Source organism: Pongo abelii, chromosome 21 (genome assembly GCF_028885655.2).
Source record: "Pongo abelii isolate AG06213 chromosome 21, NHGRI_mPonAbe1-v2.0_pri, whole genome shotgun sequence".
Taxonomy (NCBI): domain Eukaryota; kingdom Metazoa; phylum Chordata; class Mammalia; order Primates; family Hominidae; genus Pongo; species Pongo abelii.
The window spans coordinates 42,539,809-42,564,882 of NC_072006.2; the positions used below are offsets into that span (position 1 = coordinate 42,539,809).

The 25,074-nt window shown below is 45.2% G+C and overlaps 1 protein-coding gene across 1 annotated transcript in view; it reads left to right on the forward strand.

The window, feature by feature from the left end:
• Positions 1-12,898, forward strand: part of LBP (lipopolysaccharide binding protein) — a 32,786-nt gene extending 19,888 nt beyond the window's left edge. Inside the window, exons 8-15 of the mRNA XM_009233575.4 lie at positions 217-393; positions 2,351-2,410; positions 4,568-4,735; positions 6,321-6,388; positions 6,858-6,900; positions 8,653-8,716; positions 9,517-9,593; positions 12,215-12,898. Of these exons, the coding sequence (XP_009231850.3) occupies positions 217-393; positions 2,351-2,410; positions 4,568-4,735; positions 6,321-6,388; positions 6,858-6,900; positions 8,653-8,716; positions 9,517-9,593; positions 12,215-12,259 (702 nt within the window). The 3' untranslated portion in view covers positions 12,260-12,898. The remainder of the gene's footprint in view (positions 1-216; positions 394-2,350; positions 2,411-4,567; positions 4,736-6,320; positions 6,389-6,857; positions 6,901-8,652; positions 8,717-9,516; positions 9,594-12,214) is intronic.
• The last annotated feature ends 12,176 nt before the right edge of the window (positions 12,899-25,074 follow it).

A 25,074-nucleotide genomic window follows, 5' to 3' on the forward strand; every position in this document is an offset into this window, starting at 1 on the left:
AGGGCGTATAGAAGGGCTGGCCAAGACGTCCTGTGGGTTAATATAGCAAAGCTTCTGGCGAGCTTTTCATTAAAAGACATAACACTGCCTTTAATGGTGGAGTTTCAGGCAGTGCTCCAGCCAGCGTCCCTTCATCAGACTGTGTAGGGGAATACCTAGCCCCCAGCCCCGGGATAGGCTTTGAAAAGTCCAATTGGACCCTATTTCCCTCTCCAGGGTGAAATCTTTCATCGTAGCCACCGTTCCCCAGTTACCCTCCTTGCTCCAGTCATGAGCCTTCCTGAGGAACACAACAAAATGGTCTACTTCGCCGTCTCGGATTATGTCTTCAACACGGCCAGCCTGGTTTATCATGAGGAAGGGTATCTGAACTTCTCCATCACAGATGACATGGTGAGGATGGTGGCAAACAGGTCTCTCAAATGAACACGTAACCTACCGCTCCTTCCTTCTTTCCTTTTCACCCCTGTTGACATCAGTCAAATAGTGAGTTATAGCTAAGAGAAAAATCAACACCAAGAAAAATACGTTAGCACAATATCCCTTTTTACTTTGGCAACCAAGAAACTCAAAGCCAAAGTTCTTTCTCCCATGGCTGGGTGTGGTGGCTCATGCCTGTAATCCCAGCACTTTGAGAGCCTGAGGCGGGCGGATCACTTGAGGTCAGGAGCTCGAGACCAGCCTGGCCAACATGGCAAAACCCTGTCTCTACTAAAAATACAAAAATTAGCCAGGTGTGGTGGTGTGCGCCTGTAATCCCAGCTACTCGGGAGGCTGAGGTGGGAGAATCGCTTGAACCCATGAGGCGGAGGTTGCAGTGAGCCAAGATCATGCCACTGCACTCCAGCCTGAGCAACAGAGTGAGACCCTGTCTCAAAAAAAAAAAAAAAAAAAAAACAAAACAAAACTCTTTCTCCCTTATAACAACTGTGGAAGACTTTGCAGCTTGCTTATCTGTGTTTTGCTTTTCTAGACCTGTTTACTAGTCTAGACTTGTTAGTCTAATTCGTATTTTCTCTCATCCTGATGATTTCTGGAGGTTTATTTAAAAATATTTTAGTGAATGAGGCTGGGCAAGGTGGCTCGCACTTTGGGAAGCCAAGGTGGGTGGATCACCTGAGGTCAGAAGTTCAAGACCAGCCCGGCCAACATGGCAAAACCTCCTCTCTACTAAAAATACAAAAATTAGCCAGGCATGGTGGCATGTGCCTGTAGTTCCAGCTACATGGGAGGCTGAGGCAGGAGAATTGCTTGAGCCCAGGAGGCAGAGGTTGCAGTGAGCTGTGATCTCGCTACTGCACTGCAGCCTGGGCAACAGAGTGAGACTGCATCTCAAAAAAATATATATATATGTGAATGAGCCAGGATAATACATGCACTGATAAATGCATATATTTTCAGAGAAAAGGAAATAAAGACCAAGTGAAAATAAAGCACAATTATAAAGACACTGAGCCCGTAAATTAATTTCTTAAACATCTCAAACCTGTCTGGGAGCTTCCTTGTAGCTAAAGTGAAAAAGACACATGATTTCATGATTCATGGTGAAAAGGAGAGACAGTTTTCCTCACACCCCCAAAACAACTGTTTCCATTGCGGCTTTGTATAAGGGAGACTGAATTTTATAGTGGATCTCACCTTTAATGGTTCTCCAGTTTCTCTAATATTTCTGGGTTTCAAAAAGTTGTTTCTTGAAGCACTTCATAAAAGTTGAGGCCTCATGAATAATGTCAGGATGATGGGAGAAACAGTAGTCCAGCTTACCCTGGTATAAGTCAGGGGCTGTCTGGTAGATGGAGGGTCGTTTTGTCCTTCTGATGGCCTCCTACACCTGCACAGGCCTTTGCTTCTGGCATCGTGTTTGGTTTACCCATCCTACTGCGGCACAGGCCTCTCTTTCAATGGGATGATAATAGCTACGTTTTATGGAGCACTCACCACATGCTGGGCCTTGTGTTAGATGTTCGTTTAGCCCTCACAGTGACTTGAATGTGGGGACTATTGTTATCCCCATTTTATGGATAAGGAAGTTGAGGTTCAGGGAGATGGAAGGGCTGGCCTGAGATCACAAAGTCAGGACCCAAACCGAAGTCTGTGTGACTGCAAACCTCACCCTCGCAGACCCTCTGAGTGGGACTCACACATCAGCTACCCCCGGGAGAGCAGGCAGGACACTGGAGACCCATGTGCTCTCCTTGGGTGAATGCAGGACAGGCATCTCCTCCCTGCCAGGGTAACCCAGGCTGTGGAGAAGCAACAGTCTTGCACATCCCCCCGTCTCCCCAATCTTCTTTAGACCTTCAGCTCCAGCGGGAGCACCCTAAAACTTCTTCATGTCTCTTTGCTGCAGATACCGCCTGACTCAAATATCCGACTGACCACCAAGTCCTTCCGACCCTTCGTCCCACGGGTAAGGAGTCCCTTAGCTCCCCATGAGTGCAGACTGAGCCTACTAGACTCCAGAGGTTTCTCTTTAAAACCTCTGCATTTCTCTCAGCTTGACCAAGAGTCAGAAGGCTGGGATGAGACTCCCACTGAAGGCTGGGGTTCTGCTCCCTTCAAAGCCTAAATAACAGAGGCCGAGCCCCATATCTTATGAGACCACAGCTTGTCCAGTCTTCTATTGGTGTTATCTAAGAATCCCAAGGAATGCTGGCATAGTCCATAAAATGTACTCTAATGAACAGCAGCTAACAATTACTGGGGGCTTCCTAGGTGCCAGGCATGTTCTTGGTGCTTTAAAAAATTATTTTTTGGCCAGGCATGGTGGCTCATGCCTGTAATCCCAGCAATGTGGGTGGCCAGGTGGGCGGATTGCTTGAGTCCAGGAGTTCAAGACCAGCCTGGGCAACATGATGAAACCCCATCTCTACAAAAAATACAAAAATTAGCCAAGTGTGGTGGCACACAGCTGTAGTCCCAGCCACCAGGGAGGCTGAGGTGGGAAGATCACCTGAGGCTGGGAGGTTGAGGCTGCAGTGAGCTGTGATTGCACCACTGCACTACAGCCTGGGCAACAGAGTGAGACCCTGTCTCAAAAAAAATTATTAAAAATGTTAGTTTTTGAATGGGTAATAAATTCTTAAGGTTCAACATTCAAAAGTTCTAAAAGGTTATAGAGTGGAAAGTCTCGCATCCACGCCTATTCCCTAACCACCCAGTTCTCATCTCAAGTTTGCCAATATTACCAGATTATGCATATCTTTCTGATGATATTTTATGTACATACAGGATCAGTATCTCTTATCTGAAATGCTTGGAAAAGCAACTCTGCCCACCTTCTTAGTGAAGCATTTTACCCCCTCAGCTTTCCAAACATCTCCCTTCTAGAAGAGGATGTAGGTTTTACATATACATAACCAAAAGGTCCATGGGAGTACTGTTTTTCCACGAATATACTCCTAAAAAGGAAGAGTCTTGCCCCAAATTAAACTCTACCTATCTCCAGTTACACAAAAAACTAAGAGCACTTTTGAAATGGTGGAATCTAGGGCTGGTCGTGGTGGCTCATGCCTATAATCCTAGCACTCTGGGAGGCCAAAGCAGGAGGATTGCTTGAGGTCAGGAGTTCAAGACCAACCTGGACAACATTTCTAAGACCCTGTCTCTATTTTAGAAAGAAAAGTTAAAAAAAAAAAAAAAGAAATCTTCTGTGGAATATATTAAAAAAATAATAACAGAAAATTAAATTTTTTTAAAAAAAAAGAAACGGTAGGATCCAGCTGTGTCATATTTCAAAAACACTGGCATCTGACCTCAGCAGGCCCAATTAGCAGAGTGTGACAAGGGGATGGAGAAACCTCAGGGGAGGTAGGGAGGGAGAAAAAATGGGCCCAACTTTTCTGGAGGACAATTTGGCAATACCTGCCGAAAGCTTTAAAAGCATTGCTGGCCAGGCGCTGTGGCTCACACCTGTAATCCCAGCACTTTGGGAGGCCGAGGCAGGCAGATCACCTGAGGTCAGGAGTTCAAGACCAGCCTGGCCAACATGGAGAAACCCCGTCTCCACTAAAAATACAAAATTAGCCAGGTGTGGTGGTGCACACCTGTAATCCCAGCTACTTGGGAAGCTGAGGAAGGAGAATCACTTGAACCCCAGAGGCAGAGGTTGCAGTGAGCTGAGATGGCACCACTGCACTCCAGCCTGGGTGACAAGAGCGAAACTCCGTCTCAAAAAACAAAACAAAAAAAGAAAGCATTGCTGTCCTTCAACTTAGCAATTCCACCTCTAGGAATATTTTTCTGAAAAGAATAGCCAAGGGTGCTCACAGGAGGTGGTCATTATAATGGCAAAACCCTGGAGACAACTTGATGCCCAATAGAGTTTAATCCATCGCAGGACCCATACATAACAAAATACAACACAGCTGTGAAATAGATGGTGCAGACTCTGTGTCTGACATGGAGAGATGGCCATTTTTGCTACTAGGAGAAAAAGGCGCAGAGAATTTTGTTGGAAATAAAATCAATCGAAAGCAACTTCCAGCTTTATCTGACTCCGTCAGGCCTCTCCTGGCAGACTTGTATATTTTCTTCTCTTGATGTAATCTCTTAATTCTGCTCCCAGTTAGCCAGGCTGTACCCCAACATGAACCTGGAGCTCCAGGGATCAGTGCCCTCTGCTCCGCTCCTGAACTTCAGCCCTGGGAATGTGTCTGTGGACCCCTATATGGAGATAGATGCCTTTGTGCTCCTGCCCAGCTCCAGCAAAGAGCCTGTCTTCCGGCTCAGCGTGGTAAGGTTCAGAGCCTTTGCAAATGCTGTTCCCTTTTCCCCACATGCTTTTCCCTTTTCCCCACATGCTTTTCTCCCCACTCACCACCTGGATAATTCCTCCAGGTCTCAACTTAAATATTACTTCCCGAGAGAAGGCTTTCTTGCTGGCCCTTACCCCCAATCTACCTTATACCCCTTGCCACTTTTTTTGTAACACCCATTATGTTTCTTCTCAGCGTTTACTACAAAGATACTTTGTAGCTGTCTGCAGGTGTATTTGTTTAATGCATATATCTCTCACTATGTGAGTCTGGGCTATTGTGGGGAGAAAGGTATACGGGTCTTTGTCTATTTGCTCTGTTCTTTGTCTATATTTGACCTTGGAAGACTACATTTCCCATGCTTCTTTGCACTTTGATTTCCACCCAGGTCAGCCAATGGGAGGTACTGTCAGGAGAATGAAGGCGGGGAGGAAGGATGAAGCCAGAGTACTATTTCCTCTTTCTTTGCCACGGCAGAGGCTCTGGCTGTGACTATGTCTCCTCCATGGTGACTTCCATAATTCTACCTCCACTCTTTGTTCCTCTAGTCCTGGAGTGGATACAGCCTCCTGTCTCTGCTAATCTCTGGGTGGCCTCACCAACGCTTTACTAGCTTCTCAACAATTCCATCACTTGTATAACCAATTCCCTGTATTAAATTCCCTCTGCATTAAACATTGAGAGTCAGTTTTCCTTTTTTGATGGACTCTGTCTAATAGGGAAGGGATGCTGGGTCCTTTGGGGGCCTTGCTCCCTGGATGGAGAACTCTGCTGTCTTGTTTCTTGACTTTTGAAATCAACAAGTCAAATCTCTGCCAGGGTAATTATTCCTAGAGGCTATATCTGCAATTTAATATTGTTGTTATTGTTATCAAAAGTGTCATTATTAATATATTTTAAATTAAAATATAATTTATTGTCTGGGTGTGGTGGCTCACATCTGTAATCTCAGCACTTTGGGAGGTCAAGGCAGGAGAATCACATGAGGCCAGGAGTTTGAGAGCAGCCTGGGCAACATAGCAAGACTCCATTGCTACAAAAAAGAAAAAAAAATAGCCAGGCCTGGTGTCATGCACCTGTAGTCCTATCTACTCAGGGGGTTGATGTGGGAGGATTGCATGAGCCCAGGAGATTGAGGCTGCAGTGAGCCATGATTGCACCACTGCACTACAGCTGGGCGACAGACAGAGACTCCATCTCTAAAATAATAATAATAATTTATTATTGTTGTTGTTACTAGGGCTGAATCTTGACCTGAGATAACTAGAAATGATCCTTTTTAGAGCTTTCCAAGGGTAGGTACTCTATACCTTCTCTTAGTCGTCTGTTCAAAGTTTAACTGCTATCATGAACAACAATTTCAAGTAAAAATGTTCAAGTCCAAGTTCAAATATTGTTTGAGCACCTACAGTGAGCCTTCTGGGAGTCTATAATCTAATGGGCAAATTTCCTGCTTTAGTTCATTGAGCTGTTTGTTGAGAGGAGACAGTTGGTCCCTCATCATCCTTCCTATACATACAACCTTCATCACTTACACCTGCTTCCTTCTACTGGCATTTCCAGGCCACTAATGTATCTGCCATCTTGACCTTCAATACCAGCAAGATCACTGGGTTCCTGAAGCCAGGAAAGTAAGTTGGCCTCCTACCCACATGGGGGTGCCCAGCTGGACTCCATCTGTATGCTGTAGCTGCTTCTCTGTAGCTGGTGGGAGGGGGGGCACCATTTGGAAAGGACACTTACATTTCACCCCCATTGGCCCAATTCTTCTGCCCCACTGGTCCTGCCCCCACAAATCTCAAATTGTTAAAGAATTCACTAAGACTGTTACTTCTTAATGTATGAATTTTAGACGCCAGCTATATTAACTTCCTGAAATGATACAGTGAGCTTTTTGACACTATCTCATCTGCCCTCTCACAGTCTTCCCGATATCATTGTATCACTGCTTTTAGTTCCTTAGTCATCTTTTCCACTCCTGCTGCCGCCCTACCTTTGGCCCTGTGCCTTCTCAAGCCCATCCTTTCTCGCTTCTGGTGACCCCCGCATTGCTTAGACTTGCATAAAGCCCACACCTTTGAATCTTCTGATTCATTACAGGGTAAAAGTGGAACTGAAAGAATCCAAAGTTGGACTATTCAATGTAAGTTGTTGTTTTTATTGATGACATGATTAGAATGTTAATTAATTTGGGGTGTTTCCTAAGCAATTACTATGGCACCTGTAATAGGAAATACAAAAGGAGAAGAGTTGATTTTTTGCCCTGCAGAAGTGTAAAAGGTCTCGAAAACACAAGACATAGGGCCAAGGAACAGTTATATCCTAATATAAAACAATATATAATTAAGTCATCTACTGAACAGAATTCTGTTAACTGCAAGAGACAGAAAGCCAATTGAAATAGTCTTAAGCAAAGAGGAGAAATATATAGGATTACATAATTGAAAAGCAAAAATAAACGAAAAAACGAAGACCAGAGGTTTCAGGCATAGCTGGATCCAGGTGTTCTAATTAGTGCATCAAGAATCTCTCTCCATCTCTCTGTTCTGTTTTCATTTGTGTTAGCTTCACTCTCAGGCAGGCTCTTCCAATTGGTAGCAAGCCCCAGAGTTTCCTACAGTTTCAGTTTTTTAAAAAATTTACACACACACACACAAAATCTCTGTGCTAGCTCTCATTGTACTAATCTTAGGCACCCAGTCTTAAGCCAAGCACTGTGGCCAGAAGTCAGCCCAGCATGGATCTCATCTACACTCCAGGAGGCAGGATTTGCAGTCAGCTACATCCAAATCATATGGACCAAGACTGGCAAGGAGGGTTGTTCCCTGGGGGAAAATAGACTCTATTATCAAAACAAGAGGGATTGAGTGCTGAGCAGGTAAATCCAAGAAGCGATTTCCACAAGGTAGAAAAAGTGGTGAAGTAGACAGCCCCATATAAAAGGAGGAAAGAGAATGTGAAAATCAGTGTGGGCCAAAGTTATGGAGAAGAGCTTTCTGGAAAGAGGGAAGGAGGAGCTGCGTAGACTTTAAGGTGTAGTCATTGGCTTCTCTTTTACCATTCCACAATGCTGGCCTCCACTGACCACCTCCACCTGTGCCCTGCCTCCCAGATTTTCCCGAAGCACTTATGAAGTGGAAACAAACACAGAAGCTGTGGGGAGAGACACAGGGACCCTGAGGCTGACTCCTTTCAGAGAATAAAGGGTGGAGTGAATAATGGTGCACTCATATTGTATCTGTGCCTGTTTACTGCAATTAAAACATTCAAGTAAGAAGTTTCACAAAAACCCATCTTGTCAGGTTTTCAGAGCATGAAATGTAAAAACAAAAACTATAGACTCAGATACATTTAGATTCAAATCCTGATGCTGCTGCCCAGTTTGTAGTAAGTCCCTTTCATTCTGTAGGCCTCAGTTTCCCGATATGTGGAATAGGGACATTAATATGAACTTTGAGGGGTTGTTGTGAAGATTGAATCAGACATACACGTAAAGCTCTGAGCTCTCTGCTTGGCATATAGTGGGGGTTAAAAGTTGTGTTTCATGATTTTGGTAGAGAAGCTTATTTTGTTTTTATTAAATTTTTAAAATTATGCAGGTAGTTCAGGAAAAACATTCTCACTCTAGATAAAACTGAATACTAAAGATAAGGCTAAGGACACGTCAAATGTTGATGTTCTTCCTTTAGAGGAAAGACTGTCTGGTGTGTAATTTTCCAAAATTTTTCTGTTCACTTGCATACTAAATGTTCATCTCAAAAGAGTTTTATCTTATAAAATAGTAGCATGATGTAATACTAGTTTGCTTTTTCCAAGCGTTTTGCTATGTTGGCATACACAGAACCACCGTGTGGCCCTGTGGCGATGTAAATGTATCTCTCCTGTTCTCCTCCAGGCAGAGCTGTTGGAAGCGCTCCTCAACTATTACATCCTTAACACCCTCTACCCCAAGTTCAACGGTAAGAATCACTGTGGATTTTTCCAAGTCAAAAGTGAACACTGCTGTCTGGAGGAAAGAGAGTTGGACTTGGAAAACAGGGCTCTCCTGGGGGCTGTATGACTGTGGGCAAGTCACTTCTCTCTGAGCTTAGTGACCTGCCTGTGACATGGGATCGTTGAAGTTGGCCTCATCTCCCTCCAGGGCTCTAATGAGGGTTGGGGGCTGGGACAGCTCTTTGGAGCATGGGAAACCTCCTTATAAGCGGGAAAGAGGGACACAAGGAAGTGCCCCACATCCTGAAGAGGCGGGTCAAAGACTGAGGACCAAGTTAATATAGAAGGCACAAGGCAGCCGCCTCTGAACTCACATCTCCCAGTCAATTGCCCAACCTAGTCAAAAAAAGAAAGCAAAAGACTTAAACCCTGTTTCCATGAAGCTTTGATTCTTTTGGCTGCAACAGAGAGCAGGACAGGGCAAAGGGCAGGGAGTGGAATGCCCTGTTCCTTATCTTATCATGAATGTGTGCTTCCTCCAGACAGCACCATGCCTGACAGCTTAGGCTCCCAAGCCAGCCTCCCTGGGTTTAAATCCCCTTTCTGCCACTTCCTGTGTGACCTAGAACAAGTTACTTGGCCACTCTGTGCCTCAGTTTCCTTATCTGTAAAATGGAAAGAATAATTACACCTACCTCATAGTCTTGGAAATCCCTAAATGGGAATACACTGAATATAGAGTTTGCAGAGAACATTTTCGGTAAAAATCTGTCTCTAATTATTATTTATTCACCAATCTCTTTCAATGTTGTGCTTCAACCTCCAGATAAGTTGGCCGAAGGCTTCCCCCTTCCTCTGCTGAAGCATGTTCAGCTCTACGACCTTGGGCTGCAGATCCATAAGGTCGGTGGGTTCAGGGGGGCTCTGAGGATGTGTGAGGGAGGAGGTGGTTTGCATGCTAGCTTCAGAGGCCGTGACTCATGGGTGACAACCAGCCCAGGCCTGCAGCTGGGAAAGTCTGGCCAGGGGCAGGACAGGTGCTCCTGGGCCTTGCCATATGCCAGAAAGCCATCCATGTGTCCTTCAGAGGTGGCACCTCTGCTGGTGCAGGCGGCATTTGACACAGCCCTATGCCACCACCACATCCCATCCCTACCATGAGGGGCCTGAGGGAAGCTCAAGACCAGCTCATTTTGAAAATACTGCAGGCCGGGTGCAGTGGCTCATGCCTATAATCCCAGCACTTTGGGAAGCCGGGGCGGACAGATCACGAGGTCTGGAGTTTGAGACCAGCCTGGCCAACATGGTGAAACCCCGTCTCTATTAAAAATACAAAAATTAGCTGGGCATGGTGGCAGGTGCCTGTAATCCCAGCTACTCGGGAGGCTGAGACAGGAGAATTGCTTGAATCCAGGAGGTGGAGGTTGCAGTGAGCCGAGATCACGCCACTGCACTCCAACCTGGGCAACAGAGCAACACTCCGTCAAAAAAAAAAAAGAAAGAAAAAAAAAGAAAAGAAAAGAAAGAAAATACTGCTAAGTCCTAGACATAGCATTAGGTCAGGTTCTGAAAGTCATTTGTAAGTTTTAAGCCTTTCTTCTAAATTGTTAGGTTGAAGAGCTTTATTATAAATACCTGTTTGGCATGCCTCCCCATTTAAACAAGTACTACAACCATATATTATTTATTTTATTTTATTTTATTTTTTGAGACAGAGTCTGGCTCTGTCACTCAGGCTGGAGTGCAGTGGCGCGATCTTGGCTCACTGCAACCTCTGCCTCCCAGGTTCAAGAGATTCTTGTGCCTGAGCCTCTAGAGTAGCTGGAGCTACAGGCTCCCGCCACCACTCCCAGCTAATTTTTTTTTTTTTTTTTTGTATTTTTGGTAGAGACAAGGTTTCACAATGCTGGCCAAGCTGGTCTCAAACTCCTGGCCTCAAGTGATATGCTCACCTCAGCCTCCCAAAGTGCTGGGATTATAGGCATGAGCCACCATATACAGCCAACACTATATAGGTTTAAAAAAATTCTTCATAAATCTGTTGCTCCACTACAAGCACAGTTTGAATTTTGGTGTACTTCTAGTGCTTTTTGTTTTAAGGGTTTTTTTTTTTAAGTTTGTTTGTTTTGCACAGTTGCATTACTAGTGCTCATACCTGTTTTCTTTCTTTCCCTTTCTTTTTTAAACTTGAAAAAAATTTTTTTTTAGGCCAGGAGCGGTGGTTCACGCCTGTAATCCCAGCACTTTGGGAGGCCAAGGCGGGCGGATCACGAGGTCAAAAGTTTGAGACCAGCCTGGCCAACATGGTGAAACCCCATTTCTACTAAAAATACAAAAATTAGCTGGGCATGGTGGTGCGCACCTGTAATCCCAGCCACTCAGGAGGCTGAGGCAGGAGAATGGCTTGAACCCAGGAGGCAGAGGTTGCAGTGAGCTGAGATCATGCCACTGCACTGCAGCCTGGGCGACAGAGCAAGACTCCATCTCAAAAGAAAAAAAAAATTAAGTTTCTTTTTAAAGCTTAACTCAAAAACTATTTTAATATCAAGTGAAATAGTGAAAAACTATTTTCACTACTCAAACTATTATTCTGACCAAGCATTTTGTGGTCTATCTGTGCTTCCAATTTTCAGGTTATCTTCTGAGGTGAGATGAACTGGGTTGGCAGACTCATTAGAAGGAGGGGGATGCTGCGCTGTGCCTGGTACATTTTTAACATCAGAAAATAATAGTCATTAAAGGGAATGAAGGGCAGGGGGATGATTAGGAACCTAGAAACACTGGCTAACTGTTCTATCTAAAAAACAAATGTCGAAAGCCCTTTTAGGCTCTGAGATACTCAGCACTTAACTGCTCTTGAGCATTTATAAGTAATCAGACAGATCGTTGTTCAAAGCAAAGACTGAGTGACAGTTCATACCATCGGCCTCAGTTTTCTCCTCTGTAAAATGGGACGTAACCCAAACGTCATTGAGCTTTTGTGATGATTAGAGGGCAAGTATGAGAGCTTCTAGCTCAGTGTTTGACACGTGGAAAGCAATTAGATTTATTATATATTATAATATTCATTAGAATTTTGAGGTCAACTCCGCCCATGTGTCTAACCATCTAAAACAAAGGATGGATCACTGTGGGAAAGAACTGAACTTGGCCTTTGGTTCAGAATTCCTGCCCCTCTGGGTGATGGAAATGTAAGAAGAGCAGGAGAGTACACCCTAGCTGTTCACAATTTTTCGTTATTTGCCAAGGAGAGAAAATTTAGGTAACACAAAAGACACTTAGAGCCCTGCCAGGCAGCAGCAGCTCGGGGAATGACAGATCGATCTCTTCCTTGGAGAAGGCAGCTGGGAAGAGCTGTGCTTTATGGAGAGCTTGGGGACTGAGGCACACTCGCAATTTATGCACTGACCTGGATTCTGGCAGAGCTTGTGTTTCGTGAGATGTGGGCTCCCTTTCAATCGCAGATGCATCTTTTTGGAGTAGAGAATGCTCTTTACCATCCTGTCCTGTCCTGTTTTTCCTAGGACTTCCTGTTCTTGGGTGCCAATGTCCAATACATGAGAGTTTGAGGACAAGAAAGATGAAGCTTGGAGGTCACAGCTGGATCTGCATGTTGCATTTCCAGCTGTGCAGCACGTCTCAGAGATTCTTGAAGAATGAAGACATTTCTGCTCTCAGCTCCGGGGGTGAGGTGTGCCTGGCCTCTGCCTCCACCCTCCTCCTCTTCACCAGGCGCATGCATGCCCTCTCTGAGTCTGGACTTTGCTTCCCCTCCAGGAGGGACCACCCTCCCCGACTGGCCTGGGATATCTTTACAAGCAGGCACTATATTTTTTTATTTGCCATCTGATCCCCATACCTAGCAGAGTGCTGGCACTTAGTAGGTCCTCAATAAATATTTATTAAATGATGAGATGATGGAATCACCTGGTATTCTAGCTGAGCCTCATCACTGCCTGCCCTCTTCTGACCTCAGGGGTCTTTGGATAGTCAGCCCCATCTATGGTCTCCAAGGCCCCTTTCTCATCACCGCTGCTATGGGAGCCTCAATGAGAGAACCAGGGATTCTGTACATCACTTAGCCTTGGATCTGGCGCTGGTGCTCCGTCTCTAAGGCCCTTGTCCTGTCTCAGGCAGGGGCTCACTTCAATATCGCTCCCTCCCTCATTTCTTGCCTGCTACAGCCAGGGGAGCCAATGATCTCCCGGAGCAAAAACTCAGCCTCCCGCTGCTTTTCTCCCATTGAAGCAAGTGTAAATTAGGAGGAAATGGATCTGTCTAAGTTTTTGGTCCAACCCCAATAAAAAGCTCATCCAACTGTTGTTTATGAGCCCCAAGCCTGGAGGGAGAGGCCATGATTTCTAATTACTGAACAATGCGCCTTTGATCAGACTAATAAAGAGTCATTTCCAAGTTATGTAGTTGGGCTCCCAGGGACTGGGAGTCAGAAGACTCGTTTGATAATTTTTTTTATTGTGTTAATGAGCAGATGGATGGAGCTTCAGGCTAGCAGATAATTCACAGGGAATAATCCCATTTACCCTGTGTGTGACAGAGATGTGTTCCAAGATGGGATGATGTGTTGTCGCCCAGCTGGTGGCAGGGTAAGCTGTGGCTTCACGTCCTCTCTCCTCTCCATTTTTGTTCATTTGTTTGCCACCACCGTCCATCCCTATGACCGACTGGCAAAGGACACAGGCTTCATCCAGTACTAGCCGTGTGGCCTTGGGAAGGTCACTTTCCCCCTGGGGTCCTCGTCTATGAAATGATGATGATGATTATAGTAGTCAATTCCTGGGACTGCTATAATGACTGCATTGGGTAATCCATGTGGAAGGATTTATTTAGCCAAATGGGGATTCCACATTTATTGGCTGGGTGTGCTTACTAAGCACCTCCTATTTGCCAGGCTTTGGGGTCCTCATGGGGAGAAATACATGCAGCACAGGCTCCATTCCTGATCCTGCTTTTAAGAGTGATACTTGGGTATGCTGAAAAGAGGCAGTATTGATTCCAGCCTACCTGTTTTTGGTCCCTGGGCAAGGTATTTCCAAGCCTCAGTGTCCTCTGCTGTCAAATGAGGCTGGGAAGAGCTCTTGGCAGGATTATTTTGGAAATTGATGGGTTCAGGTTAAGCTTCCATGGGTGCCCAGGGAATAACCAGGTGGTGGTCAATGGATGACACAATTAGATCACTTGTCATACTTAGTGTCCCCAGAAGCAGACCCTGAAGCAAAGAGGTGAGTACAAGTATTAGGGTGTTGCAAAAGTAATTGTGGTTTTTGCTGTTACTTTTTTTTTTTTTTTTTTTGAGACAGATTCTTGCTCTGTCGCTCAGGCTGGGGTGCAGTGGTGTGATCTCGGCTCACTGCAAGCTCCGCCTCCTGGGTTCATGCCATTCTTCTGCCTCAGCCTCCTGAGTAGCTGGGACTACAGGTGCCCACCACCACGCCCAGCTAATTTTTTGCATTTTTAGTAAAGACGGGTTTTCACCATGTTAGCCAGGATGGTCTTGATCTCCTGACCTCATGATCCACCTGCCTCAGCCTCCCAAAGTGCTGGGATTACAGGCATGAGCCACTGCGCCCAGCCTTTGCCATCACTTTCAATTGCAAAAACCACGATTACTTCTGCACCAACCTAACAGTTTATTTGAAAGAAGATCCCAGGCAGTACCAATAGGCGAGTGGGAAATTAGATGGAGAAGGCAGCCTATAAATGGTGAGTGATGAAACTAATTACTACCATAGGTGACTGGAGCTAATCCCACTGGAGAAACTCTGAGACTCAATGTAGAACACATCTCATGGTATCCCAAGGGCAAGGGGAGCTGAAGTATATACACCACTTCCCATCAGTCATAGGTTGAGGGGAACTCCTAGGGGTTATTAGTTCTCTGATTCTTCTAGTCTGGGGAGTGGGCTCTAGAAGCCATAGAAATCTCTCATGCAAAGAAATGCAACCACTGGCGATTAGAAGTCAGATTGGTGTGCACTGATGTGGTAAGGTCTGGGAATCTGGGTGGGGCACTGATGTGGTCTGTTCATGACCCTACAATAGAGTACGAGCTCAGCTGCTCAAAACCCTGGCTGTACAATTAAAATGTTTGCCATGTTGCCTGGAAAAGTTATGATTTGTTCTCTGCATATTTTTTAAAACTCAGGTTTAGTTTGCAGGCAAGCTTGCATTCCAGAACATTCTAGGACATTCCCAAGGATAGCTCCAAGACAAGGCTCAGGGAAGCTCAGGCAAGTCCTTGATGGGTATGAGGCAACAAGGTTTGCTATAAGACAATGGAAAAAATACTTATTTGTAACAAAGACAAAAGGTTTGTTATTCATAAAGCAGGGAAAGGGTATTCTCATTCCGTGAAACTGAACATTTTCATTTTGTAACAAGTGCTATAGGGGCCAAGAGAAAGCCTCTCCCTTTGCCCTCTGATAATTTGCTGAAAATGAAGGACAATAGATACATTAATAGAAGAAAAAGGCATACAAAATTTATTTACCATAGACAGCATGGGGGAATCACATAAGAATCATTACCCAGGCTAGGTGCAGTGGCACATGTCTGTAATTCCTCAATTTGGGAGTGTAAAGTAGGCAAATCACTTGAACTCAGGAGTTTGAGACCAGCCTGAGCAACATGGTGAAACCCCATCTCTGCAAAAAGTACAATAAAAAAAAACTGCAAAAAGTACAAAAAAAAATAGCATAAGGGTGTGCACCTGTAGTCTCAGCTACTTGTGAGGCTGAGGTGGGAGGATCACTTGAGCCCAGGAGGCAGAAGTTGCAGTGAGCCAAGATCACACCACTGCACTCCAGCCCAGGTACCAGAGGAGTGAGACCCTGTGTCAAAAAAAGAAAAGAATGATTACCCAAGAAGCCAATGGGCACAGATGCTTCTCTACCCTTCTTCATAGGGAAGGGCATAGATGAAGGTGGGAGTAAGTGATTTCAGGGGAAATGACTGAGCCCAAAGAAGAATGGCCTGGAAGAAGAAGTTCCTCTGTGCACTGGGGGAGGTGGTAGGAAGGTGAGGGGCAGAACTTCACCACGAACAAAGGTTGCCTTATTGTGCAGATGAAGTCCCCCAGGTAATCTCTGAGCTGTGCTAAAAGGATAGATGCAGACATCTGTCTGGGCAAGATGATGACTCCCAGTCTTTTCTCCAGTTAATCTTTCCTGGCTTTTTGATGAGATTCCTAGGAACGGGGTCTTAAGATAATTGCATTTCTTTTGGAAAGAAGTTTTCTTATTCAGAGAAGGAAATTCCAGGCAGAGTCCCTTCTGGTGCTTCAGGAAAGAGGATCAGAGAGCTAAGGAGGTGAGGGAAGATCAGAGGGAGACCTTGAGGCTGCTTTTTTAGTTCAGCATATCAATGTGCCATATATTGTTTTCTGAGCCCCAACAGTGTTATATCTCGATGGGGTAGTACAGGACAACACAGTTGGCCCTAGAGTCCCATAGCAGGTTCTGACACCCTGAAATCTGACTGTAAACCTATGAGTATCCTGGACAGCTCCAACCTGTAGAGAAGGACTGGCCTTGGGACAGGAGGTTCTGATCTCAATAACCAGAAGAACTGGACTGTCAAAGAACCTTCAAGAGACCACAGACTCATTGCTGTGTAGATCTCATTCTCACACAAAATCAAAATGCCACCTTGGAGCGCCTCCTCTTGACTACAACCTGTTCCTCCCTTCTGCCCTTCTCTGATTTCCCCTCTCCTCTCCTCAACTTGATCAAGACCTCTAGCCTCACTGGTGTCTTCCAGGCCGCTATTCTGATTTAATTTGTCTCCATAACTAAGCACAATTCATCATCTCTAACAGAATCCTTTCATCTCCTGACAATCCTACTTTCCACGTCCCCAGCCTGGGGCCTAGGCTTAGGTAAGATAATTAAATTACTGGAGGAAAAGGCAGGCAGGCTATAGCCAGTTGAGGTCTCCTTCCATCACCAAAACCACAGCTCTGTCTGAATGGCCTGAGCAGCAGCAACAGCCTAGAAATCGGGATACATGATATTTCTAATGAGACTCTCAGGTAAGGTCTCAGAACCCATTCAGTCTCAAGACATGTTTTTTTGTTTTTGTTTTTGTTTTTGTTTTTTTGAGATAAGGTCTGGCTCTATCTCCCAGGCTGGAGTGCAGTGGCACAATCTCGGCGAATGACAACCTTCACCTCCTGGACTCAAGCCATCCTCCCATCTCAGCCTCCAGTGTAGTGGGACTACAGGCATGCACCACCATGCCCAGCTATTTTTTTGTGTGTGGGTATTTGTTGTAGAGATGGGGTTCTGCCATGTTGCCCAGGCAGGCCCCGTACTTGTGAACTCAAGTGATCCACCAGCCTCAGCCTCCCAAAGTGCTGAGATTACAGGCAGGAGCCACCATGCCCAGCTGCATTTCTTCTTTCTTTTTATTTATTTATTTTTTTGAGATGGAGTTTCTCTCTTGTTGCCCAAGCTGGAGTGCAATGGCATGATCTCGGCTCACTGCAACCTCGGTCTCCCAGGTTGAAGTGATTCTCCAGCCTCAGCCTCCTGAGTAGCTGGAATTACAGGCACCCGCCACCATGCCCAGATAATTTTTGTATTTTTAGTAGAGACTTGGTTTTATCATGTTGGCCAGGCTGGTCTCAAACTCCTGACCTCAGGTGATCTACCTGCCTTGGTCTCCCAAAGTGTTGGGGTTACAGGCGTGAGCCACCATGCCTAGCCTGCACTTCTTTCTAAGAGCCCAAGATGTAGCTTAGAAGAAAAGACACTAGCATGCCAGGATAGTCCATATTGTGCTGTAAGTGAAGGCACCATGGAGAAGTCCTGGCAATGTAGGTAACAAGGTCAGGGGCAGCCACAGGTCTGAATAGGTGGAAAGATGAGAGCTGTGGGGTATAGTATCAAAGGGTTAGGCAAACAATAGAATCAATAAGTGTGCATGTTTGGAAAGGGCAGGAGAAGAAAACAAAACAAACAAAACCAAAACCAAGTACAGCATTGGACCCCAGGGATTAGAAAGTCAAGCAGGAGCTAGCACGGCCAACGCACTTTGCTTCTTTCACTGGAAAAGTCCAAAATATATTTTCCTATTAGTACACAGAGATCTTCTGCATTTGATTTTTAAAATTTAACACAGCTACATAATATTCCACGTTTGTGTGCGTACAAAAGAACTTCTTCATTCTTATTTAAAGATGCATAGGATCTCCTGGTGAAAGATACAATTTATTCAACCAATTCCTACTTATGGGTCATCAGGTTGTTTTAAAACTTTTGCTTTTATAAATAATGTTTCAATGAATACCTGTATTCATATGCCAATTCATACGTGTGGAGGTACATTGTAGAATAAATGCCCAGAAATCAAACCCCATAACTCTGACTCTTCAGTTAATTTAGCAAATTGTCATTTGCTCACTTTCTCCTCTTTCCAGACTTTCCCCTTCTCTTGAGGTGGTGCCTGGGTATACAGGGATGTTGAAGGGGTCCATATGGCTTCATGACAATGGAGTGAAGCAGGACATAGTAAAGAATTTAACCTTGCTCAAAGAGAGACATGGCTTTTGTCCTTGGCCCCTGGAAGGTAATCTCTAAGCCCTTGGAATGCTTGCCTGGTAAGAGTGCCTTTGTTTACCTGGGGGCATTGGTCCATAACAGATAGTCTAACAAGGGAGCCATGGCAGGGCTTTTGGTCACATCATAACAGCTTAATCTCTGAAGATGCTGAAGACTGAGCCCAGCCACATGGGCAGCCAACCAGGTTGGCGTGATCAAGCCCCCAAAAGACTCTGGAGCTTTTCAGATGATTTTCAGGAGAAATGATTGAACCCAAAGAACAATAGCTTGGAAGGAAGTTCCTATGAGTGCAGTGGGAAGTGGTGGGAAGTGAGGGGCAGAACTTCACAATGAACAAAGTTTGTCTTATTATGCAGATGAAGTCTCCCGGGTAATCTCTGAGCTGCACTCAGAGGATAGATGAAGAAGTCTGGGCATGGTGATTACTCCAAGTCTTTTCTCTGGTTAATCTTTCCTAGCTATTTGATGAGATTCCTAGGAAGGGGACCTTAAAATAATTGCTTTTATTTTGGAAAGAAGGTTTGGCTGAGTGTCCCCAGTTGGCAATACTTCATGTGTACTGTCACACATCAATGCTAGAAAAGTGATGCTGTCCACGACTCCAGGGAGAGAGGGCAGCTGGAAGCTCTGCGTTAGAACTTTCTTGGACTCTGCCCTGTGTTCCTCTTCCCTTGGCTGATTTTAATTGGTATCTTCTTGCTGCAATAAAATATTACCATGAGTATAACAACTTTAAGTGAGTTCTGTGAATCTTTCTGGCAAATTTTCACACTTAAGGGTTGTCTGGGCCACTCCTGAACTTGCAATTGGTGTCAGAAGTGAGAGTGGTCTTGTGAGCAATGTTGCCTCTAACTTCACACAAGGAGTCTTCTCCTCCCCAGCTCCTTCACTCACTGGACATCCTGCTGGCCACAGATGCTGCCTGAGCATGAGGCCAGTGACACAGAGACCTGTTTACTGTGGCCTGGTCAGGGCCTGAAGTCCCTCACCTCCTGCCCCCAGCTGCTTCATCTTCAGATCTGCTCTTGCTGGTGCTACAAACCCTGTATAGATCAGGCTTCCTACCTGCAAACTTTAGCATCCACTCTGGTTAGTATAGGCAGAAAAGGGGTTTGTTAAAGGACACTAGATTGTTCTTAAATGGTTGGGAGGAGAAACAGAGTTGAGGCTGAGCTTCCAAACTGGTCACAGGAGTTAATCAGATGCAGACCACACCAGGACATATAAGATCACTTTCTCATTAGCCCCACTGATTTTTTAAGGTATTCTATCATACACCAGGATCAATATATACTTATAAAATTCCTTTGTCTTTACTATTTAAGATTGCAACACATATTTAGTGTTCAATTGTCTGCTTGTGAAATACTTCTTAGCCCAGTGTTTCTCAAACTTCAATGTGCCTATGAATCCCCTGAGCATCTTATTAAAATGCAGATTCTGATGCAGCAGGTCTGGGGAGGAGCTGAGAATCTAACCATCTCCCAGGTATTTCCAATGCTGCTGGTCCTTGAGTAACAAGATCAAGTAAACTTTGTGGGAGTAAGAAATTTCTCACTGCTATATAACCCCTTAGAACAGCGCCTGGCACATAGTAGGTGCACAGTTAGACATTTGTCACACGAATGGATTTGGCCCATAGATCCAATATGGTCCAGCTTCGCCCTCCATCCAGCACTGTGTGAATTGTTGGTTCAGTGGTCTGGAGCCCAGGAGAGAAAACTGGAAATTTCTCAAAAGCCAAGTAGTGACAGAAAATGATTCAGTTGCTGGTATGGTTTGGCTGTGTCCCCACCCAAATCTCATTTTGAATTGTAGTTCCCATAATCCCCAAGTATTGGGGGAGAGACCCAGTGGGAAGTAATTGAATCATGGGGTTGGCTACCTCCACGCTGTTCTTGCAATAGTGAGTGAGTTCTCATGAGATTTGATGGTTTTTTTTGTTTGTCTGTTTGTTTTTTTTAGATGGAGTCTTGCTTTGTCACCCAGGCTGGAGTCCAGTGGCACAATCTTGGCTCACTGCAACCTCCGCCTCCCAGGCTCAAGCGATTCTCCTGCCTTGGCCTCCCGAGTAGCTGGGATTACATGCACCTGCCACCATGCCCAGCTAACTGTTTGTATTTTTAGTAGAGACGGGGTTTCACCATGTTGGTCAGGCTGGTCTTGAACTCCTGACCTCAAGTGATCCACCCGGCTCAGCCTCCCAAAGTGCTGGGATTACAGGCGTGAGCCACCGCACCCAGCTGAGATCTGATGGTTGTATAAGGGGCTTTTCCCCTTCTGCTCGGCACTTCTCCTTACTGCTGCCCTGTGAAAAAGGTAACTTTCTCCTCCTTCTCCTTCCGCGATGATTGTAAGTTTCCTGAGGACTTCCCAGCCATGTGGAACTGTGAGTCAATTAAACCTATTTCCATTATAAATTACCCAGTCTTCGGTGTGTCTGCATAGCAGTGTGAAAACAGACGAATACAGTCACCTTGTTGAGGTCAAGTGGCCAATTTTTGCAACATTGCTAGAGCAGGGTCTCAGTGAAAAACCCCCTTTTAGGGAGACGGCACAAATTTCCCATATAGAAAAATTCTAAGTAATGTATGTAAACACTGCCCTGCAAGAAGTGGGGAGCACAACTCTGTGCCCCTTAAGTATGGGCTACACTTAGTCACTTGCTTCCAAAGAATAGAGTATGGAAGAGTGGTGGGGAGTAAATTTATCGAGAAACCTGACAAATACTACATTAGCCAGGTGATCAAGGTAAAGATACTCAGTGATAAGTCATGTTGATAGCAGGCATCTTAGTTCAGGCTACTCTAACAAATTACCATAGACTGAGGGACTTAAACCACAAACCTTTGTTCTCACAGTTTTAGAGGCTGGAAGTCTGGGATCGGGATGCCAGCATAGCCAGCGAGGGCCCTCCTCTGTGTGGCAGGCTGCTGACTTCCCACTGTCTCTTCACATGGTGGGGAGCAAAGAGAGGGAAGCAAGCTCTCTCATGTCTTGTCTTCTGATGGCACTGTTTAATCCAGGTTAGCGTGAAGCTGCCTTATTTTGAAGTTCAGCCTAAAGATTCCTCTGTACATCGTGAACTATAACCTAAATGGAGTTGTAAACAGACCATACCCTACTCTTGTGCCAATCACCAAGTTTTGGCCAATCAAAAGTGGCCAACTATTTAAACCGTTCAAATAAGGCAAACATAGACCTGTAACCAATCTGGCTGTTTCTGTACCTCACTTCCGTTTTCTGTACATCACCTAACTTTTCCTGTCCATAAATCTTTTACCACCACGTGCTGTGCTGGACTCTCTTGAGCCTGCTCTGGTTCAGGAAGCTGCCAATTCGCGAATTGTTCTTGTTCCAGTAAACTCTTTTAAATTTAATTTAGCTTAAGTTTTTCTTTTGGCTGGATGCGGTGGCTCACGCCTGTAATCCTTGCACTTTGGAAGGCCAAATCCTGACCTCAAGCGAGCAGATTGCTTGAGGTCAGGAGTTGGAGACCAGCCTGGCCAACATGGAAAATCCTGGTCTCTACTAAAAATACAAAAGTTAATCGGGCGTGGTGGCATGCATCTGTAATCCCAGCTACTCAGGAGGCTAAGGCAGGAGAATCACTTGAACCCAGGAGGAAGAAGTTGCAGTGAGAATGAGAAGAGATCGTGCCATTGCACTCCAGCCTGGGCGACAGAGAGAGACTCCATCTCAAAAAAATAATAATAATAAATTAAAAATAAATAAATAAAATAAAGTTTTTATTTTAACAGTGCTAATTCTATTCATGAGGGCTCCACCTTCATGACCTAATTACCTCCCACAGGCCCTACCTCCAGATGTTATCCTATTGAGGATTTAGATATCAACATATGAATTTGAGCAGGAAACAAATATTCAGTCCATAACAGTAGGTGTCTCTGACATGGTGAGATGAGAATGGCACTCAGTGGTCTTCCTCCCCAAAACCCATAGTGAAAAACATCAGACAAACCCAAATTCAATGGCATTCTACAGAAACTGTTGGTCAGTTCTCCTCAAAACTGTCGAGGTCGTCAAAAACAAGGGCAGTGTGAGAAACTGGCACAGCCCAGGGGAGCCTCAGGAGACTTGAGGACTAAATTCAGTGGCATCCTAGGTGGGACCCTGGAAAATGAAAAGGACATTAGGGAGAAAAATGATAAAATTTGGATAAAGTTATAGAGTTAATAAGACTATGTCAATCATTAGTTATAATAAATGTAATATTAATATAAGATGCCAACAATAGAGGAACCGGAGACAGGATATATGAGAATTCCCTTTATGACCTTTACAAATTTAAAATTATTTTTAAAATTTTTTCTGTAAAGAAATCGAAAATTATTTTTTATTTATTTACTGAGACAAGGTCTTGCCCTGTCACCGAGGCTGGAGTGCAACAGTGTGATCACAGTTCACTGCAGCTTCCACCGCCCAGGCTCAAGCAATCCTCCCACCTCAGCCTCCCGAGTAGCTAGGACCACAGGTGCTTGCCACATGCCCAGCTAGTTTTTGAGTTCTTTGTAGAGACTGGGTTTCACCATGTTGCTCAAGCTGGTCTCAAACTCCTGGGCTCAAGCAATCCACACGCCTTAGCTTCCCAGAGTGCTGGGAGCCACTGCACCTGGTCCGCTTTAGGGTTTTAAATCTAAAACTATTAAATCCTTTTCTGTAAATCTAAAACTATTCCAAAATAAAAAGCTCATTTAAATCTTTTTTTAGGCTGGGCATGGTGGCTCACGCCTGTAATCCCAGCACTTTGGGAGGGCTAGGTGGGTGGATCACCTGAGGTCGGGAGTTAGAGACCAGCCTGGCCAACATGGTGAAACCTTGTCTCTACTAAAAAAATACAAAAATTTGCCAGGTGTTGTGGTGGGCGCCTGTTATCCCAGCTATGTGGGAGGCTGAGGCAGGAGAATTGCTTGAACCCAGGAGGCAGAGGTTGCAGTGAGCCAAGGTCACACCACTGCACTCCAGCCTGGGTGACAGAGAGAGAGACTCCGTCTCAAAAACAAACAAACAAAAAGTTTCTTTTAAACTTAGAAAAAGTTTTTCATCCATTGGCAGAATGTAGACGATCAGAAGTCACCAATTATCTGCAGAGGAAATCGTGGGCCAGAAAGAAAGGTCATCAGCTCAGTCCTCCCCAGTAGATGGCGATAGCAGTTAATTTGTTGGTGGCTACTTTGAACTTGGGAGCCAACAGAATCTGCATAATAGGGTTTCAAACGCCTTTCAGAACCGATCTGGTGTCACAGATGCAAGAAGAGAGTTTAGGTTTTCCTCTTTAGTGTGTCTTCTTTAGGAATGAAATCCTCATTGACACACCAGTGGGTGACTGGTATTTAATGAGAGGCATCAGAATGCTGTCATTGAAGAATTTAAATTCCCCATCAGGGCCGGGAGCAGTGGCTCACACCTATAATCCCAGCACTTTAGGAGGCCGAGGCAGAAGGATTGCTTGAGCCCAGGAGTTCAAGACCAGTCTGAGCAACACAGCAAAACCCTGACTCTTTAAAAAAAAAAAAAACCATCAGGGAAACACATCCCCAGCTCACACAATAAAAATAACACCAGGGCTGGTCCCCACACTCCTCCAGCTATGCTCCCAAAGGCTGCTTCCTGTCTGCTAATGGACTTCGCTCTGCTCCTGAACTCAGGGCTCTGTGAAGGTCCCTCAGGCTCAAACCTGGGCCCTCTTCTCTTTTTCTGCCCTCTGGCTGTTTTTAAAAAGATGTTCTCACATTCTTAGGGGATGTCCACCTCCAAAACTTTGAAGACTATCCCCAATTGTCCTGTTTCCAGTCCAGCCTTCTCTTCTGAGATGCTGGCCTGTCCCCTAACTGCAGGATTGATGTCCCCTTCAGACTAACTGGATTTAGGGAGCTGCACCCAGCTGGTGTGCAGGGGAAAAATAGAGGCATCCTGGGGATTTCTCCTGGATTCTGGTGCATAAACTCCCCCACAGCGCATCCAGCTGGGCTTGCATCTCCCAGCCCGCAGAGGAACGCTGGTAGTAAAACACAGCAGAACAGACGGCTGCTTTATGGGCCAGAAGAAAACGATTTCCCACCTGAGGCCACTAAAGAATCCAGGGCTCAATTCTCTACTTTCCCTTAGAGGAGGCTTTCCTCCCATCTCAAGTGATCTCATGGGGCCATTAGTACAGACAGAGCGGAGAAATCCCAGGGCCAGGTGGGCTGTTTTTAAAAGAATGTTCTCACCATCTCACCTTGGAATGGAGGGTTCGGCCCAGAGCTATCACCTGCATCCTCCAGATCCCATCAAGCCCAGCTTTTGGTCCCACCCTTCCACCCCACTGCTAGTTTTCTAGGACCTGAAGTTCAATCAAAAGTAGCTCTCACCCCGGAGGTAGAGGTTGCAGTGCACTGAGATCGCACCATTGCATTCCAGCCTGAGCGACAGAGCAAGATTCCATTTCCAAAAAAAAAAGTAGTTATCTAAGAACTGCCCCTGCACACTGCCACTTTAAGAGTCAACATCAAATGGCTGAAATGAAAAACACAGATAAAATGAAAGTGTTAGCAAGAACATGGAATAAATGGAAAGCACGTGCCCTGTTGGTGGCAGTGTATCTTCATCAGTTCGGGCTGCTGTAACAAATTACTATAGCTATATGGTATCTGCTATAACAAATTACCATAGCTATATGGTATCTGCTGTAACAAATTACCATTACACAGGGGGTTAGGGTTTCCACATATGAATTTTGGCTATACTCTCAGCACTCTGGAGTCCAAGGCAGGATGATCATTTGAGCCCAAGTGTTCAAGTCC